Below are 20,375 nucleotides of genomic sequence, written 5' to 3' on the forward strand. Positions count from 1 at the left end.
TACGCACAGTCATATGCAGGTACGCACAATCTGGACCAGGACGCTCTTTAGGGAACGTTTTTCATTTAATGTTTCACTTCAGTGGCTATTTTGAAGGAGTGTCTAGACAAAGCCGACGATCTGATTCAAGTTGTTAGGAAATATATTTAGCTAGGCAATAAACGCGTCCAACTCACGGACATGCAATTATGTTCTTTAGTAAAAAATAGTGTGATTAGCAGAAAGATCGCTCGCTTGTCTCATAGATTGAAATCATGCGATTATAAAAATTTTTACTTTATGACAAATTTAATTTTATCAAAACCTCAGTCAAATGCAGGTACGCACAGTCAGATGTATGTACGCACAATCTGGACCAGGACGCTCTTTAGGGAATGTTTTTCATTTAATGTTTCACTTCAGTGGCTATTTTGAAGGAGTGTCTAGACAAAGCCGACGATCTGATTCAAGTTGTTAGGAAATATATTTAGCTAGGCAATAAACGCGTCCAACTCACGGACATGCAATTATGTTCTTTAGTAAAAAATAGTGTGATTAGCAGAAAGATCGCTCGCTTGTCTCATAGATTGAAATCATGCGATTATAAAAATTTTTACTTTATGACAAATTTAATTTTATCAAAGTCTCAGCCAGATGCCGAGTCATCTCCGAGAGGCGAGAATTTAATCTCTAGTTCTTTTAACTACCTCCATTGTGCCAGTCTCTCACAACAAGATCAACGTGTTTTTCCCCTTTTCTAATTACGAAATAAGTAAGCAGACACATCGCCTCTAAATTGCAGCCATCACAACAGCTTTAAAGATTTATCGTATTCAATATTTATTTATCCATCTATTTAAGAAAATTAAGGATATTGAATATCAACGCGCAGTTTTTCTAAAAAGCAATTCGAATTATTGTATTGCAAAACGACGATAGGTTAGGAGCTTCTTAACTAATCAGACATCTTGCCAAGAGTGAAATAAAGTCACTATTTCAATTCCAGTTGTTGTCAGGTGTTGCGTTTGTACCCGGTTTCCTCCTGTTTAGTTGATTTGCTTAACCGTGGAAGGTCTGGATTTAAGCCTGATGTCTTGTCAATCTCGTACCCAGACCTTAGTACAGAAGAGGTGCAGTTCACTAGGTATTGCGAACAAATGTTAAAGAATCAAACTAACATCAGCAATAACATCATCAACAACAACAACAAAAAGACATACCGGAACTAAGCAAACAAAAGTCAAACAAATTGTAAGCGAATAGAATAGAGGTACTTTTACCACAGTGATTGCTAAAGCGCCTAGCTAAGAACGGGGAAAACAACAAAATCCGAAGGATACTAGCTTCAGAATGAGGGTGGCTCTGGAAAGTAAAGCTATCTTGTCTGACTTGTCGTTAACTGACGTTTTGTTAACCTAAGCGAAGGTCCTTATTAGAGTCATGTGCGTCGCTAAAACTTGTAACAGCTCTCGTCGGGACTCCCTTCGTCTAAAAGATCACACTGCGCGAACTACTGTTACTTTTCGAGTTCAACATAAACTGTGTAACACAGAAGTGCTGATCTAAACAAACGCCTTGTACACGGGTGAATACTCAGAAAGACACACGAAACTGTGAAAAACTGTCATTTTAATATCTCCTTTCAACATATATTCTACCTAACGTAACACTTTTCTTACATACTTATCTTACGAGGCCCTTTTTACACGTAATTTTTTTTTTCATATCAAACAATACCTGGCCTCCTTTTACGTTATCTCTACAGGGATAGCAAAAATGTAAAATTTAGCTTCCTTGCTTTATTTGTCAAATCTACAAAAAGCTCTTTTTCCAGAAATACTTAATATATTGTGGACGGACTCAACTTTACATATCATACAATGGTTATACAGCTGGTTAATAATCAGTGATAGATGTCTGTATCGCACTCCTGTACTACCAATAATACTGTTGCCGCAAGACGAAAGTTGTCCTCATTATATGATGTACGAAACACGATTTTCAACGAAACAAAAACAAAAAAAAACATGGAAAACGGATAATTAAGTGAAAATTTGATTATTCCGCTTTCTTTCGAGTGAAGAATGCTTAAGTAGGGAACAAATATTAATGTCACAAGAGGGAGAGAGAGAAAAAAAATGAAACCATAATTTCAACATTGAGCGAATTATCGCCACGACGAGACAACTTTCGAGTCATTTTACAACACAGAAGTCAAACTTACACTGGCTTGGCCACAATTACATATACAAAACGACAACCGAAACTTCTCATACGTTCTTGGAGAACAAGAATTGTTTCTTATTGCTTCACCATAACGAAAAAAAAAAAAAGTGGAATTGAGGCCAACACCGCCAGGGACGGAGGGCGCACGCGCCGCATTTCATCTGGATAAATAGAAGAGAATCTCCGCCAAATGGTTGGTAATTGTACTGTCCAGAACCCGCAAAACAGAAAGCCTTAAGATCCGCTGTTGAAACGGTAAGAACAAGGCACGGTTGGAACGTATGCGTGCCAAGCACACTAGCGTCGAGGCAGCCCGACGTAACATGTCCACACTCGTACCGCAAAAGCTCTCCGAATGAAAGCCGGCCTGCGCCAGGGCACTACCTGATGAATATGCGCTCATGCTGGACGCTGCATCCTCGATAAATTCCAACAACATTGAAATACACGCCTTGCTGTCGCCGAAACCAACGAAGGAATTCTCTCCTTGTGCCAGGTTGGACAGCAAGACAAGAGCAAGTTCACGAGTCACCGGATTGTCTCTCTCGCCAACAAGTCGAACCAACATGGTGTACAATTCGTCCACCCGCGTCAACGGCGGAGTGGAAAGAATGATGTCAACATTAGACTCCAAGATGCTCATCTTCGCCAAGGCCTCAAGAACCAGCTGCCTCGGGGACAGGGAAGTACCTGGAGTAGCTGTGGGCATGGGATCCTGAGCGGCAGCCGACGGACAGATGAACCAGTGGAGAAGCCCGTCCAACAGAGGAAGACTAATGGCCTCAGGATACAGAGACAAGTCCAACTGACCGGCTACATTGGCTGTTATCACCAAAGCGTTCTCACGCAGACCTTCCAAGCAGTACCACCACCAGTCGTGACGATCGTCGCTGGGACACTCCACCTCGATCTCATCCTGCAGATAGGAATGCCTGTAGGGAACACGTTTGGAGTGTTTATGATGAAGAAGTAAAAGCCGCCCAACGATGAGTAACAATCCTGCGTGACGCGACATCTCAGCGTCGTTTCCCGGAACAAAGGAAAGTCCACGTAGAATGTTAGACACACAAAGGCAGCGCCGGGACACGGCGTCCTGGCTCTCAGTTCTTAGGCACAAAGGTGCATCTTCCTTGCCGCACGACTGCTCTTCAACAACTGCATCCTGTTTCACGTTTATTTTACTAACAACTGATCGAATATAAGCGTCCGATTCCGTATCCTCTTCATCAGAATCCAGGTCTAAGTCCAGTTCCTTTTTTAACCGCGCGGTAAACTGTTCTACTTCACTCTCTCTGTTGAACTTATCATTTTCCTGAGTTTTTAATTCCTCCTGTGATGGTTCTTTCTCTTTTTTAACAACAATGTCAGCTTTTGATTTGCCCTCCTCTACCACAGGAGAGGGCAGTTCGGTTTTCAGTTTACTAAAATTCCCATCACATTTCATTTCGTTTTCACAACAATTGTCATCTTTACACTCGGCTAATGATTTCTCATCGTCACTTTCAGTTTGATTTGTATTCTCGTTCTCAGCTTTTACCTCTCCTTCGCAATTCTCATCAGTTTCGGAAAGAATTACATCTTCACTGCACTCAGTTTCTTCTCTGCAATGAATTACCTTTGTCGAGTATTCTGGTCTCGTCTTGAAGCCAAGGTGTGTTTGAATATGACGCGTGGTGTCTCCACCTCCCATGAGCCAGTCGCCGGATCCGCTTTGAAATCCATCGTTTGGAATATCAAATGTGGATGCTACCAACAGAGCGGTAAAACTATTTTTTGCGGCTCTATTTAATTTTTCAATCTTTTCCTCGTTTTCCTCCTTTCGCGCAATTTGTAAAACCACCGAACCAACGCTGATCTCACTCTCGACAAATGTGTCGAAAATGTCAATCAAATAACGTCGGAAATGATCGATAAGGTTATCCAGGAGACCCGGCAGTTGCGATAACATGAAGTATAGCACCGTGTTGTCGTCATAGAGCAGGATGTTAAGGGTATCTAATGCCCAGGTCGCCTCTGATAACAAGCCGGATTTCAATGACATCATTACCCTCCATGCTTCAACAGGGCCTAGGAAAAAAATAAAAGCTTTAACAACAGTTCGAGTCAGCTTACGAACTTAAGGGCCAATCTGGCTGCGGTTTTCCCAGGTTTCCATAGCACAAAGAGACTGATCCCTTTATAACCCTACACGATGAAAGAATTGAGATAGATGGGGGTCTGGCACGAGAACTCAAACACAATGAGAGGACCAATTGAAACTCGCATTTTTGAATCCAGACTCCAAGAAAAGAAAGGATCCCTAACTTAAGAAGCTCTTGATTGTTAAACAAAATTCTCCTTGTCAGCACCTTAGGAAATGTAGAGAGAACATTTTGGAGAATATGATACTGAAGTTAGAATGTAAAGGATAAACCTTGCTACTCTTTGGTAACCGAACCATGTTGTTGTCAGTTGCTTTCACGGCATACCGTTTTAGCGCTTATAGGGATATGAAATGATCATCATCAAGAACAGAGGCGAGAGAAAAACATCAATTACTATTTCATTTCAATTAAAACAGTTTAAAAAAACATCAAAAAGTCTCGAAGCAAAACTGATATTTCCCGAGTTTTTTGAGACCTGTTTTTGTGAAAGACAATAACCAAAATAACCAATTGCGGATAGCCAAGACAATATGCTGTGAAAAGCAGTAACACCAAGAGTACGGTTAACACTGAAAAGCAGGCTAAACCCTTTAACCAAACATCAGTACGCAGATTCTCCACAATGTTATATTCTAAGGTGCTGACAAGGAGAATTTGTTTAGCAATCATGAGCTTCTTAAGTTGGTAATCATTTCCTTCGTTCTCATTACCTTAATATGAAATTTGAGGATGGTATTTTAAGGAGAAATTAGACGCTAGTCACTCTTAGAGGTCAAAGGGTGAAGAACATCAACAGTGACTTGCTCCTCTCCATCTTTTGATGTTTGCGTCAAGTAAGACTAAACAAACATACAAAAATAACAAAAACATACCCAAATCTCTGGAAGTGAGTTTGCGCTTCTTAGTGAACACAGGCCTTGTGGCCTCAACACAGTCGTTTGGAAAAGGCATCTCTCTCTTTATAGATGACGTGTGAGATTGTTGTTGGTGTGACTGCTGTTGTGATGGTGGATGTGCAGTTTGCTGTACAGGATACTTCATTTTTGGCAAAGCCTGGAGTGGCGGTGCCTGTGCCATGGGCTGTCTTGACGAAGGAGACGGCGAAGGACTGGGGCGATATGGTGGTGTTGCTGAATACTGGTTTTGGCGGCCTGGGTAAGAGCCATATGGCGGTGCAGGGGAGTACTGAGATTGAGGTCCGCTGGAGGAACGCGTAAGTCTGTTGTGTGCCCCAGGTGGGTAATCTACCATGTGCTCTGGCTCTGCTGATGGGCTGTATTGAGAACCCCATAACGAGTGCACCTTATCTTGAGAGCTTGCATTGGGCACCATGGAATGGGGTGATGCCAGAGATCCCATCAATGACGGGCTTGAACGCTGCTGGTACTGCGCATGCTGGTAGTTCGTCCCTGAATGGCCTGCTTGTGAGTTCGACTGCTGATAGAATTGTGACAGGGACGAAGGGCCCTGATACATGTTACGCTGAGACATCATGTAAGGAGGGAGCCCTCCACTTTGAGGGTGATTTGATAAACTGCTCCTTCTCTCTCCACCGTAAGGGTATTGGGGCATTCCAAACGGACTGGAAGGCGTGGGAGGGTTCATTGGAAAACTTCCAGAATTTTCTCTAAATTCTGGGTACATTTTGTTGGTGTCGTAGCTGGGCTCAGGGTATCCGTCCTTCCCGCTGTAGCTTGGAGGTAAATTGGGAACTGAGTCATTTGTCATCGAGCTGTAGGTTCCGTGAATCGGCGTGGAGTCAGGTGCTCTCGAGGTCTGCGTCAAACTGTTGGTTGGTATGATTGCCTCTGAGCAAGTGACTGTTGCATTAGGGGGCGGAATACCCGAACCTTCCAGAAGATTAATCTTAATGTCGTCAATGGAGTTACTTTTACTGAATTTCATCTCGTACGACAACAGATATCTGGAGTACTGATTACGAAGGTGGTTCACTACATTCGGGTTATCTGTTGGAAGGTTCATGGCCTCTAAAACTTCCTGCCAGAGTTTTCTTTTGACCACCTGATACAAAGATGAAGAACAAAAAAATAAAGTTTAGCATACTGTTACGTGGAAGAGCACTGATTCGAAAAAATGATACATGGAAATAAGGACTCTCAAAGAGAGAATGAGTATCGATTGTATTTAAAAGTATGATTTAAAAACGAGCAAACAAACAAAAAAAGGAAAGGTCGAACCCTTCAGCTCTTCGATTGGATGCTGCGGTTTATTGGATGTAGGACTGTCAATACACTATACACTCTGACGCAATTTATCTCCACAAAAAATTCGGAGGTTGACCTCCGAGCAGAGTGGTGTTCTAAGTTCTAAGTTCTAAGTTCTAAGTTCTAAGTTCTAAGTTCTAAGTTCTAAGTTCTAAGTTCTCGTCTCTATTACCACCATGGTATGGTGGTAATGACGTTAGCACGGCAGTAATAAATAACAAAAAAATGTCAGCAAAAAGCAGCGGTTTTACAAAACTTACTTCTTGTAAACCACCTCTTTCCTGGACAACAGTGTAGAACTTAAAAAGATCCAGCGGCTGCCTCATTACTACCGGAACTTGGGCGATCTGTGTACCTATTAACAATAAAATCAACATCAAAATCTTAACCAGAAGTCTAACCCCTACCAGCTAAGAGTGACTGGCTTCTCATTTCTCCTTTCGGTGTAATCCTCAAGTCAAATGTAAAGGTGATGGGAATAAAAGAAAATGGTCACCACCCGACGAAGCTTCCATTGTTAGACAAATAATCCTTGTACCAAGAAGAAGAGTAGGAAGAATATAGATACTGATGCTAGAGTGTAAAAGAATAAAGTAGTGAAGGACCTTGAGGAAACATTGCATGACACAATCTTCCTTCGAACTAAGTTTAAAATGAGTTTCTAAGAGCCCTCATATGGGATGCAGTTCATTTACATGATTTTCATATATTCACAGTCATTTATTATAAACTCAGTTGATAATACCCTTCACTGACACAGCACCAAAGTTTCTTTAGAAACTTACCCCCTTTACTCAAACTTCACTTCATTGTTCACTGATGATATAGAGGAACTAATAGTCAAGTTTTCCAAGAGTTTTCAAGAGTACATTTATACTAATGGTGACCACATATTCATTACCTTGACTGTTCATGAAAGCCTGATACTTATTGAGAAACTCTTTCCTCTCCGGTTCATCAGAGAGTTCATACAACTTGGAGAACTGAAAGAATTTAAGAAATCACACAACAGTTATCAAAGAAATGATAGGTAAAGTAAAGTATTTTATTTTGCTGACAAAGAGTGTTTACCCACTGTCTCACTTGCATGGAAGGAGGCTACCTGAGTTATTTAGGGAGCTTCCACTGTCTCTTGCCCACCCCCAGATAGGATACTGCTCACATGACTGAAAACCCTGACAGCCCAGCTATGAGCCTCCAATTGAGGCACCATTCAACACTGATAAGATAAGTGCAGGGATGTAGCTAAAGTTTTTAACAGGCAGGAATCTTGCAATGATAGGCGGGTATTTGGGCCAAAGGCCCACTCTAGCGTGCCTTTGGCATGCTATTCCTTGAACTGAAGGTGTAAACAAATGAAATAAATAAAAAACAATCTTCTGACAACATTTAAAAACATTTTAGAGAAAGAAGTAGTGCTTCACAGCCAGATAAATTGAGTTCACAGCCGGGTAATTTTCCCGGCTTCCGGCTATTATCTACATCCCTGAAGTGGGAGGAAAAATTAGAGGCTGAAGGGGGTGGGGGATTGCTCGACAAAATTGCAATGAACTGCTCAGGAGAGCACATTCACCACTACAACAACCAAGATCCAACCCACACAAAGTTTCGATGTTTCACAAGAGCCTGCAATTGTGACAATGATTGGTGAACAAGAATGACTGCCAAGCTCCTGGTGGAAAACTTTACTGAATAAATAAACATTCTGAAAAATTCCAATAGCACAGAAAATAGTGAACTTGAGTGAAATGTAATAGTGTAATAATGAACAGAAGTAAAATGCATACCTTCTCATATTGCTGTTGGTTCTGTCTGGATGATGGAAACTGGTATGATGACTAACAATTAAAACATACATTAGTCAAAATCAATTGGAATTGGGATCTTGAAGAGAAAATATGCAGATCTCAGCATGATGGCACATACTAAAGAACATTTTTCAACCAAGACTGTTAATCCGTTATCAAACAAACACACACACATGCACAAACACATCTCAAAAGGTAAGCAGGTGCATGACCAAATGTAATGGCAAGGAAAGTGTGAAGTGGCATTATATTCCCCGTGTCTACATAAAAACTAGCTCAGGCCATCAAAATTAGGTGCAGGATTCTGTGCAGAGGAAATTCTTCAGTCCTTGATGCTTCACAGACACCATGTTTTCAACAAAATGCTATCAACAGAATTTTTGAAAACTTTTAATGGTTCTGGTTAGTTTTCCTCACAAAATTTAACTGGAACAAGAAATGTATGTGGAACAAGTCTTCCCCTTTCTCAGAAAACCATTAAAAAATTTTTCATTTTGTTGACTTCAAACATGATCATTGTTAGTAACAAGAACAAAAGGAACTGAGCATCATTGTTCAGTAGCCACTTCCCTGTAAGGCTATCCACAAGATGGCAAACAAAGCAATAATATAACAAACATAAACTAACCATTGAGATGGAATTGTTTGGAAGTGAAGGGTTGATTTCATCCAAGTCAATCTCAGCGTTACCAAATGATGATGTAATGGAAACTCCTGAAGGAGACACTCCAGGGGAAAGGCCAGAAAAATTTGATAGAGGTGACGATGGGGCAGAGGGAGGGGAATCCCCTTTTTCTATAGCAGGGGTCAAGTCCATAGTGGAACCAGCAAGTTCACGAGAATCTGTGTTACTATTTGGGCCTAAAAAGCAATAAATAAATCATATGTTAAGCTGTTCTTACAAACATTGCTAAAATTATTAACAGTGTACATGCTCCTTCTAGGTTGGCTGTTGGCACACTGCAGATATTCCCCCCCCCCCCCCCCCCCCTCAGCTACAGCAAAATGCAGTGAGTCTGATGAAAGTGAAAGGGCAGTGTACTGGTAGCTTCATTCAAAATGATCTCTTCCAGAAGTATCAAATTAAAGCTGTTCCATTGGAGTAGGGTGCACAACAATTATGACTTGCTATGACGCCTTACAGTAGCTCCCAAGACAAAGGTCCTCTTCACTTAGGCCACCTAGGACACTAAAAATGCACAAAAATTTAAGTCTTACCATTTACAGGGGTTCCTTGTGGCTGTGATGGAGAGGATGCTACTGTTGTAGGCAGCGATGCCACAGATGGAGGAGCAGAACCTTGAGAGGGTGGCTGCTGTTGGTTGTCATTATCAGTTGGAAGTCCAGCTTCTTCTGCTCTCATTGATTCAATCATGGCTTCCACATCCTCTGCTGTTGGAAGTTCATTAAGTGTTGGAGATGGTACCCGGCCTACAGGAAGGCAAGATCAGAAGGTTTAGAAGACCACTTCACATATACTTCCATTAAAGTTATTTTTAAATCAGTGTAAATTCCATTGTAAAGCCCCTGCTAAATGATCAAACAATATCATTCAAAATTGTGATTATCAGATACTCTACATGTACTTCAATCAAAATTATTTTGAAATTAGTGTAAATTCAATTCTTAAGCCCCTGCTAATGATCAAACAATATCGTTCAACATTGTGTTTATCAGAAAAAATATGGGATGGCTACATGCGCAACAAATGTTGAATCAGACATCGAATAAAGTGAGCCCACATAATGCTTTCTGCTTAGAGTACTTTGTCACTAAACTAAAACTGAAGTAACCACAACCACAAATCAGAAGAAAAGAAGATACTTTTAACCCCTTAACTCCCATGAATGACTGAGACAGAATTTCTCCTTACAATATCAATACAATATCAACCAGAAAGTGATGAGAATAAAGAAAAATATCAATTTGGGGATAATTAGTTGATCCAATACTAAATTCTCTGAACTAACATTATAAGAATTGTATGATTGAAAGTAAGGAGAATTACAAATTTGATCTGGGAGTTAAAGGGTTAAGAGCCAGTGAGAACTAAACGTAAAAACAACCAAACTCCCAAAAGCATAAGAAAATACCAGTGACCAAGTTGTTATTGGTTTTACTTTTGTGGCTGATTGGTGGAGAAAATAGCCCAAGTTTTCTAGACCAATTGCAAAGCAATATAAAGTAAAAGTAATGCAACACAGGAATACTTTTGACACTCAATTGTAAATTGCTTTATTAACCCTGGAATTATGCTTTCATATTTTTTTCCTTCCCTGAGCTTGTTTTGATTTCAGAGATAGCTAACCAATCAGTTATTCAAACCAATTTCAATGCAAGGGGTCAAAACATTGAGGCTGACCTGTTTGAACATTTGCACCCATCATAGAACCCAATTGCATTGGGGACAACCCTGAAGCAGGCATGTTCTCTGATCCTTTACTACTCAACATCATCTCCTGAGGACTAACAAAGGGAGGACCAGGACCTTGTGCTGCTCCAGGGTATCTCGGTCCAGAGTTAGCAGCTTCAAGAACAGCTGCTGCAGCAGCTGCAGCAGCCGTTCCACCCACAGCTGATCCAGCTGTAGAGCCTCCCACACTCGCTGGAGGTAGGCTGTTACCAGATACTCCAGAGCCAGACATTGCAGTTCCTGCCATTCCAAAAGGAGGGGGCATTTTACTGCGAGGATAAGTGGGCAAACTTCCTGTAGATGTTGGGCTGTCTGTGCCAAAATTGGGCATACCAACTGATGGAGAAGTTCCTTCAAACCAAAATTGGGGGAAAATTAATCATTAGGTTGGCCATTCTCAGTGGAACAACTTGGGTTCGTGTTGTGTGCTCAAGTTCTAAAATCTCACTCTCATAACTATAGTAAAGTGAATTATATTCTGGGGAAACCTCTATTGCATTTATGTACTTACTGACATTAACATTAAGCAGACAACTCAATGAGAAAGTCTGAATTCCATTTTCATCACATTTCATTTCATGACTCCAATGTTCACTATCAACACTCATATTCAGGCAACTACAGCTGCAAGTGTTATTCTATCACTCAACATGGCCAGATTTGAAAGGTTGCTTATTATTATTATTCAGTATGTCCAATCTGGGGCTTGCACTTTGGACAACAAATTTCAGAAGTTCCTGATTGCCAATCAAAATCTCATCTGTACCATAGGAAATGTAAAGAGGACAGTGAGGAGAATGTAAATGCTCGATCAATGTTAGGATGGAGAGGGTTCGCTTAAATTGATACTTGATACTTACCATCTGCAACAACTCTCATGGGTGAACCCAAAGTAATGTTGGGAGAAGGTGTGTGTCGGGAATGAAGAGACACTGGAAAAGATTGAGGATTATTGCGCTGGTATGCCCCTTGACTACTTCCATATTTAGCCAACATCTCTGAAGAGGAGCCCATACGACCCATTGGTGTGTTGCCATATGATTGGGATGCTGATGGAATTCCATGCTGTTGTTGATCGGTCATTCTGCTGGAGGGAAAATCTGGACCTGGAAGATTGTCTCCTACATTACTGCTGGAGTATCTCATGCCGGCAGAGCTGCCAAACATGTCCCCTGAGGCTGGTTTGGGGAGGATTGGTTGTGGATGGGAGGATGGCATCCTTGGTATTCCAGTTGGAGGTTGAGGATATGATGGTTGATGCTGTTGCTGCAATTGTCTTTGTTGCTGTTGAGCCATGTAAGACATTTGTTGTTGAAACTGAGGCTGGGAGTGAGGAGCAAATGTCAGTAAAAGTTGAAAAGTAAATGCAATAGAAATTCACCACACAAATGTGGGAATTTCGGTCTTGTTTTTAACTATCTTGGCAAAAAAAAAAAGAGGAGAAAAGGCTATAAATTTGAATTATTTTCTGATTGTTCAACTCTTTAAACCCTCACAGTAACTATGCTGAACCACACCATTGAGATCACAAGAATAAAGCAAAAAATTCAATTGTTCAAAGAGTTCTTACTGTCAGAACCAAAAGAAATGTACTATGAAGAGTAAAGAGAATATGGATGCTGATGTTAGGGTGTATAGGATTAAGTAGGTTATCTTTCTGATAAGAGGTCCAGTCCACCAGCACAATCAGAATAGACCGTTAACAAAACAGGTAACTTTCTAAAGAAACAGTGCTACTGTATCATTGGGAGAGTATAACAGAGTAATTTGGTATTATCAACTGAGTTGATAATGCAAATTGGTTATAGTAAAGAGTTTTGAAGCTGATGTTTAGTGTGTCAGTCATTTGTTTGAGCAAATGGACCATCTGCCCAGACTTAAGGCTAACACTAAAAATGTCAGCTTCAAAACTATCTACCATAACCAATTTATGTTATAAACTCAGTTGACAAGTTGAGTTTTGAAGCTGATGTTTAGTGTGTTAGTCATTTGTTTGAGCAAATGGACCATCTGCCCAGACATAAGGCTAACACTAAAAATGTCAGCTTCAAAACTATCTACCATAACCAATTTATGTTATAAACTCAGTTGACAATACTAAATTACCCTGTTATACAATTAACAAGTTTCACTAGTTAATTTTAAGCTTTGAAAGATCAAACTTGCAACAGAAAATAACAATTTCATGAATAATGCTCCACTTATAGTATACATGCACACTTACTTGGGGAAATCTATGTTGCATTTGCTGTTGCTGAAAGCTTGAATAGTCTTGTGGAGGTGTCTGCATTTGATTAGCCATATGTTGTGGCTGTCCTGAGAGACTTGCCTGGCTGACAACCTGCCTGCCCAGGGGCATGTTGCCATAGTACTGCTGGGACTGTGGCAAAGCTCCTGCCTTCATTCCTCCTTGCTGCTGCTGCTGCTGCATCATATATGATGCATATGATTGTTGAGGACCAGCTTGTTGGGATTGTGGTTGATGTTGTTGTGGTTGTTGTTGTTGTGAACCACCCATGATCATGTAAGGAGACTGTTGCTGAGGAAGTCCTTGCTGCTGAAATATAGTGAAAAGGTCTAGGGTTATTAACCTCACTATCAGCGTACAAGCATAATGGTCAATTCTAAGGCCATATGAGAAATCACTACCAAATTATTACTCTACTTCAGGAAAAAGCAATTCTAAAATAGTAATAATTTTATAACAATGCATACATTGGACCAAATTCCATCATTCTTTTTTACCTTCATTTAAATTTAACCCTTTACACCCTAAAATTTGTATTTATATTCACTGCACTGTTCTCTTAACATTCCCTCTGGTAATAAAAAGGGGAATTTGTCAAGCAGTGAGGAACTTCTAAAGGAACCCTAAAGCAATTCTCATCACCTTTTTGTTTGATTCAAGGGTGGTATTGTTGGGAGAAATCACAAGTCAGTCACTCTTAGGAGTTAAAGGGTTGAAGGCACTCATACATCTTCACATTGAAGACAGCAAAGAGCTTGAAGTTGAACAGAGCCAATTAAAAGATGCCTTATTGCAAAAACACTGTCAAAATATAAATTGAAAAAAGAAGCAAACAGCACTGCAAGCAAATCTAGTTTTCCTTGGATGGCACCAAATCCAAATTACTGATGTAAATGTTGGTCTTTAAAAAAAAAGAAAAAAAAAGGCAAATGGAAGAAAATATTTGTAAATGAATTTAATTTTTAGGGCATATGTTCTTGCACTGCATTTTGAATGATAATGAGGATAATCCTTGTGCTGTGCCTAAATACCCCCTGACTGATTACAATCTTAACTGGACTTCAATGTAGCTCTCCTAGTCAGGACTTTTCCCAAAATTTCCACTGACTAGTTTCTTATGTGAAGAGTTTCTTCTTACATGCAAGGCAACTCCCAAATGATGTTGGTTCACTACTTGACAAAATATGTTAATTTAGGCATAATGTAAAGTTCTTCAATCGGAACTTGGAAAATTTATCCACTGGGCATTTCTCTGCCAAATTTAGTAATACTTAACAAACACTTAATACTCTGATTAGGTTTGCCTGAGGTTTGATGAGAGAATTCTATGAGCCAAAATTTTCTTAGTGTTGGGAACATACATTTTTTTCTTTCCAATTGCTTGACTTTTCAAAACAAACACTTGCCATTCGCAAGAGATTTTAAATGAAACCCATGGTGGGAATGCAGTAAAAGTAAAAGGAAGATGTATTCTCTGCCAATTTACAAAACATTTAGTGTTTTCTATACTTATTAGTTACTAGCCACCTACTGATGTATTCTTAGAGGTTTACAGGTAACATGATAGCATACAGAAATTTTCTTTAATGACAAATTCATCCTTTAAGAATAATCTTAGGAATCAGTTCAGATACTGAACCGAAATAATTTCTGATGCCGTGAAATAACTACATGGCTTGAAAAATATTATCAAAGAAATGCGATGGTTCTAAAGATAACCTCTCTTAAATCAATCCCAATTCATATTATTAAAATAAAATATTTTGCAATCAGGTTACTTGTTTGTTGTTAAGCTGTGTTTATTTTGGCTGATTCAGTCTGTCGTCTGAAACAAAACAAAACTGAAATAATTCTCAGTTCTGTGTCTGAATCAAACTCTCATCTTTTATGTAGCTCAGGTAAAACTACTTACTTTGCAGTAATAACCATGATTTGTCAAAAACCTATTGTAAACACATTGCTGAAAACTAGAAGTGAGGCACTTGATTTTCCTGAGCTCAGTTTTGTTTTCCTCGTGGAGTTAAACTTCTGGTTCAAAACAAGGAGTTTCTTTGATACATTCAAATTAAACTTAATTTGAATTTAGTATGGCTTATGGTTAACTCCTAGCCTAACATGGTTTTACCTGTCCAGGATATGGTCCACCTTGAAAACAGATGGAATAATGTGTTGCAGCACTTTCTTAAACCTCAAAATTGCATTGTCAGAGAACAAACAAGCCCACTCTTAGAAAATTTTATCATACTTTTACTGTCATCATCTTTAGCTACAAGCAATAAGAGCAACAGAAGTGCATTTAAAATTTCTAACAATGGACGCTATTTTTTCTCCCTATTGTACTTCAACTAATACATATCTGAATAAGGGGAGTGGTTTTCTAAAGGAACTGTGGTGCTACCTTGGTGGGTGGTATAACAAGATAATTTGGTTTTATCAACAGAGTTGATGATATAAATTGGCCATTGTGAAGAGTTCCAAAAGTTCACAAAACATATCTATTTTGGGGAATTTCAGGAACATTTTGCACAAACAAGACTGATGAACTTAAATTTCATTACATCCAAGAAGCAATTTACTGTCAACATTGTAATCTCAAACCCATGTTACAGCTACACCTCTAATGTTTTTAACGAACCCTTTTAAGAGGATATTTAGGTAGACACACTCTGTTCCCCATTTACAATACCTAAAATCATTTAGTCAAAGCCATACCTAGGCAAATTTTTACCCCTGTGGACTTAATTTACCCAATATACAGTGTATACTGAATGTCTACTTGATATTACAATCTCTTTTGGCCAGATTAACAAATTACTTAACATCAGTGAGTTTAAAACTTTATTGAGGGAAAGATGAATTTTAGACTAAAGTGCTATGCCTCAAGGTCATCGGAAATATTACTTAAAATCAATATTTGAGTTTTTGGCCAAAAAGAAAAAAATGGAAAATAGAAGTTACTGTATTTATATTAGTCTTCTACTCCTATCTAGCAGCCTGTTATGTGCAGTTTACAGTGCGAAGCTTCTCCTTCAGATAAAGCTGTGCCCAATTCAAAACACAGCTGGACAACTTCATGTATGAAAATCAGTGAAAGGATGCAAACATGTCACTTAGACAAAACAACTAAGTTGATGACACCAGGTGTTTGCTGCTCTAAAATTGGAATAACAAGTACTTAAGTTCTTAAATAGGTCCCGGTTCAAATTATAGCCAAATCAACAAATCGGAAGTCATATGCAGACAAAACTAAAGAGGAACTTCACTGAAACAGATGGTTTTTTTTTCTTTACAGAAAAATTAAGGAAAAATTTCAAGTTATTAGTACTGGTTGTTAAAGTGGAATATACTAAATACATTCATTTGTGACACTCAGTTATAGTATTTTGCAGGGTACCTTGAATGTTTCCAAGGAAAAAGTTTAGAAAGTTAAATTTTTTCTAAGTTTTTCAAAAAAAGTTTATTCTTGATTTTTGCACTGGGCTAACCATCATAATAAATCTGTCACAAGGAAACTAAAAGTAAGACTAGTTCAAAAAAATTTGTTCTGAGAAAAATTTTGGGTCAAACTACAAGCTTAGCAATAACCAACATCCTATAATAAAAAGTAACCCTGTATTTTAAAGCATGCAGTACTTAACAATACTAATTGGATTTTAAACAACATGAAAATTCTTCTCTTGATACTCAAAGATTCCAGAAGATTGAAAAACTAAACTTGCTCTTGGAAAAGGTAACCAATTAAAATACATAGCAATCTACATGTACATCACACCCCCTCAAATGCTAAATACATAGCCCTTTTTTGTCAGTTACTTGGAATTTTCAGCATCGAAGTAGACTAACTTAGCATAAAAACTACAGATCTTTGCAACAATATAACTAAAGGAAAAACTTTTGCAAGTGATTAGTAAATATTTTAAAGTAAAGAAAAAATCAAGCCACAATTAATGTGTAAACCATTCCCTTCTTTGCTATTACTTGAAATTGCTTCATGTGCTTCCTTTTCAATGGGACAATGCTGGAGAGTTCATTTATATCATGCATTTCAAATATAAAATATTGTACTTGTATATTGGCCTATGCATTAACAAAGACTACTGAGAGAAATGTTTAACATGCTAAAAGTGGTAACAGAGCACAAGATAGTTAAAAACACAGTAGTGCAAATTGTGGTTTGTGTGAAGGAAACTCAAGGATGAGAAAAAATTTTTGCAGTATTCAGTGGTACTTTAATACAACAACATAATTAAAATTCAGCAAAATAACTACCTATTTTGAAACTGGACTACTGTTTCGGAAACTGTGTAAATCACTAGATTGATCAAAAACCCAACAACTTAACAAGCCACCTAGACTGAAATTGAAACAGGTTCATTGCAAGGAGAAAAGAGCCAGAGGTTCAAATTACTGTAATCATGTGGTAGAGTAGTTATCAAAACAAGATACAACTGCTTTGAAATGAATTGCACTATTTAGAACAATAACTCAATTTCATTTTTTAGCTTTAAATGAAAATCAAACAAACCGAGATGTAACAATAGCACTTTAGACAGACAATAAAAGGCAACAGGACAAAGACACAGTAACCCTTCACATTTCTACAAAGAAAGGTCAATGAAATGTTCTCCAGATTAATCCACTGGAGGCCAATGAGTGATCTATGTCTGAAGCTGTCTGCAATTATTTATAAATTGACACTTTCACAGCCAATCAGACGAGCAGGTAGATAAATTTCACAGGTGGTGAACCAAGTTTAAATTGTATAGAAAACTGTACACAAAAAATATCTTCGCCGGCTCGAACTCGTACGTTATGGAATCGAAACTATCTCCCTTCTGAGCGCTACAGCTCGCTTCGAATCGGTTTTTATCCCGTTCATGAAATACGATCGCCCGCGCACAAAATTCAAGTCCGCCATTATGAATATTCTGATGATAAATATTTCAAACGTATGTCTGCTTTTACTGGGCGACTAGTTACCCCTACAATCTCCCCACAAATGAACGGCGAACGCCTTAAAATACCTAAAAATGTAAACAATCTCTGTATGGTAGTAATCCCCTCTTACCTGCAATTGTGCTCGACTCATCGGCGGGCCGGGTGAAGTATTTGTTGGTAAATTTGACGAACAATGGTTCGTCGTCTGCAGTCTGTTCGGCCACTGAAAATGCTGATTTGTGATCATGTTTCTCTCATCTGGTTGCGAGTTGGGCGCTCTTTGCCCAGCTTGAGGCGCGCTCGATTCCTGAGAGTAATAATTTGGATGATAAGCGCTTGTTGATTGGGAATTTAACCCTCTTTTATGTTGATTTTCACTCTGCGCAGACATGAACCTTTGTTGGGAGCCATATTGTTCGGTTGAGTTCGGCGCTCTAGGTGCGATGGGAACTTCGCGATAGTCTCGCAATAGCATTTCCTGTCTCGAGTTGAATTCATTGTACCGGGTTTGTGGTGATAAATTTGGTTGATTTGATGCCAGAAGTTTCATATTTGCGGGATTAGGGTTCGATTCACTGAGATTTCTAGACGGCACGGCCGGGCTTGCCGAGGTACTTCCTGGGTCGAGAATTGACGAAAGTTGATTGTTTAGATGAACGGAGGCGGGCATTCCCAAACCTAGCGGTCCGCTCTTGTTTGGTAGTCCCGAAGATGAATTCATGGACATTTGAAATCCATTAGCGTTCGCCGTTGGTTGGTTCGTTCCACTTGAGTTCGACGTCGCCATTTTGTTGGGCAAGGAATTTGCCTTATTATTGTTGTCAGTCGGATCTTCAGTACCCTGAATATAATCGTGTAACTCTTCCAAAATATCTTGATTTTGCGAGACTAGTGCACTAGCAGAACCATTCTCGCGGTATCTCGTTTCGGGGAAGAAATCTCCGCCCGTTGAGGGAAATTTAAAATGATGATTAGCGTGTTCCGTGTTCGATGTAGGCACCTTATTGGGATGTTGTAGGCGACTATCGCTTGTTCCACGGTTGCTTGCATGGACCCGGACAGTTTGCGCCATTCAACAGCGCCAAAACACTTTCTATGATACCATGCCGCCCTGGAGAAAAATTCTAAAGCCTCTGAGATTGTTTGTAAACTTCCACGTGTTGCTGGGGCTTGCCTGACGAAGTTTGACGTTGTAGAAAATTACCGCCTTTTCAGCTTGCCGACGGTCAATGCTTTTCACACACTAGCAGCCATCTATAGTCAGCACGTGTTTGAATGACAGGAGAGAGGACGTGACGTCATGAGGGCCCCTAACGATGCGCACGCAGCATACCGGCACATAAATGGCAGGCTTTTTGACGTGGTATTTCACAATGTGCTTTCCAATGATTTTACTTTATCGTGGTATTTATACCAGAAAAATCCTCTTACATGTTTTAAATTCGAAAATAAATCAATTTCCTTTGTTATCTTACGGAACAGTCGACAAAAAGTTAAAAATTTGAGGAAAAGCTACATTGCGGTCTTACTGCATGTAAACGGCCCCCCCAAAAAAGGCCTACTCTAAAAGGGCCCTGTATATCGAAACAGGGGTTTGTATCAAATTTTTCATCTTGTTTGCTTTTTTTCGATAAGCGCATAATATGTGTAACTCAAAACGCAAACGGCTAGTCTATGAGATTAGGTATTATATCGAATTTACTTTGTTAAATACAAGACTAACGATCAAGCGTTTTAATAAATGAAAAACACAGACAGACAACAATGATATTTCAGAACAAATTTAATCATTAAAATTATGCTGATGACGGCGCGGTGTGCATATAATGACATTGTCGATTAAGTGTCTGAAACCATTTTTTGTTTGTTTGTGAGAAGTAAAATTCATTTAATCGTTTATCGAAGTGACATGTTGATTATTTGCACAAAATATTTTGTGAATCATTGTTTCGTATCCCTCTTGTTTTGGCTATTTTTGACCTGCATTCATAAAGAACACATGCATAAATTATCTTTTACGGGAAGCTTAAAATTTGACGAGTACAGACTTTACAGATATTTTCTAGCTTTCGGTTTCGAGGGCGTTGCGTTAACGTAATATTCAAACTTCGCACACAAATGCCGTCATATTCAGAAAACCGTGGCACTGAGGTAATCGGAGATGTGGAATTGAAAACAAAAGTAGAGTTGTAAGTCACGTTTACGAAATTACTGTAACGCAGTAAACTTTCTCTTGCTGAACAGGTGCCGCTAACAAAGAAATTGCACATTCTCTATTTTGTTTCGTTGGGCTAAGTTAGGGAGAAATTAAACCTAAAAAAAATAAAGTGAAAAAAGAAAAAAACAGCAAAAAGGTTTGGAAACCTATCAAAAGCACAGCGCAAGTTTTGAAGT

General features: G+C 39.1%; 1 protein-coding gene across 2 annotated transcripts; it reads right to left on the reverse strand.

Moving 5' to 3' along the window:
- Positions 1 to 1,591: 1,591 nt before the first annotated feature.
- LOC131778220 (AT-rich interactive domain-containing protein 1A) lies at positions 1,592 to 19,236 on the reverse strand. 2 transcript variants are annotated; one of them, XM_059094609.2, is made up of 11 exons: positions 18,112 to 19,236; positions 13,020 to 13,349; positions 11,656 to 12,118; positions 10,745 to 11,146; positions 9,601 to 9,813; positions 9,011 to 9,243; positions 8,362 to 8,412; positions 7,476 to 7,557; positions 6,835 to 6,929; positions 5,222 to 6,371; positions 1,592 to 4,272 (listed from the first exon to the last, which is right to left on the reverse strand). In XM_059094609.2, exons 1-11 carry the CDS (start codon positions 19,051 to 19,053, stop codon positions 2,363 to 2,365), a joined length of 5,871 nt encoding a protein of 1,956 aa, XP_058950592.2. In that variant the 5' UTR covers positions 19,054 to 19,236; the 3' UTR covers positions 1,592 to 2,362. The 2 variants fall into 2 exon arrangements, with proteins under 2 accessions (XP_058950592.2, XP_058950591.2); XM_059094608.2 differs by having other exon boundaries at positions 13,020 to 13,352.
- Between the last annotated feature and the right edge of the window lie 1,139 nt (positions 19,237 to 20,375).

This window comes from Pocillopora verrucosa, chromosome 9 (genome assembly GCF_036669915.1).
Source record: "Pocillopora verrucosa isolate sample1 chromosome 9, ASM3666991v2, whole genome shotgun sequence".
Lineage (NCBI taxonomy): Eukaryota > Metazoa > Cnidaria > Anthozoa > Scleractinia > Pocilloporidae > Pocillopora > Pocillopora verrucosa.

Bases quoted from the DNA above. Each gene is read 5' to 3' on its own strand.
- LOC131778220 (XM_059094608.2), bottom strand. From the start codon at position 19,053: ATGGCGCAAACTGTCCGGGTCCATGCAAGCAACCGTGGAACAAGCGAT. The intron at 13,353-18,111 runs GTAAGAGGGGAT...ACTATATTTCAG, and splicing joins TGAGTCGAGCACAATTGCAG to CAGCAAGGACTTCCTCAGCA. The intron at 4,273-5,221 runs GTATGTTTTTGT...TTTTTTTCCTAG, and splicing joins ACTCACTTCCAGAGATTTGG to GCCCTGTTGAAGCATGGAGG.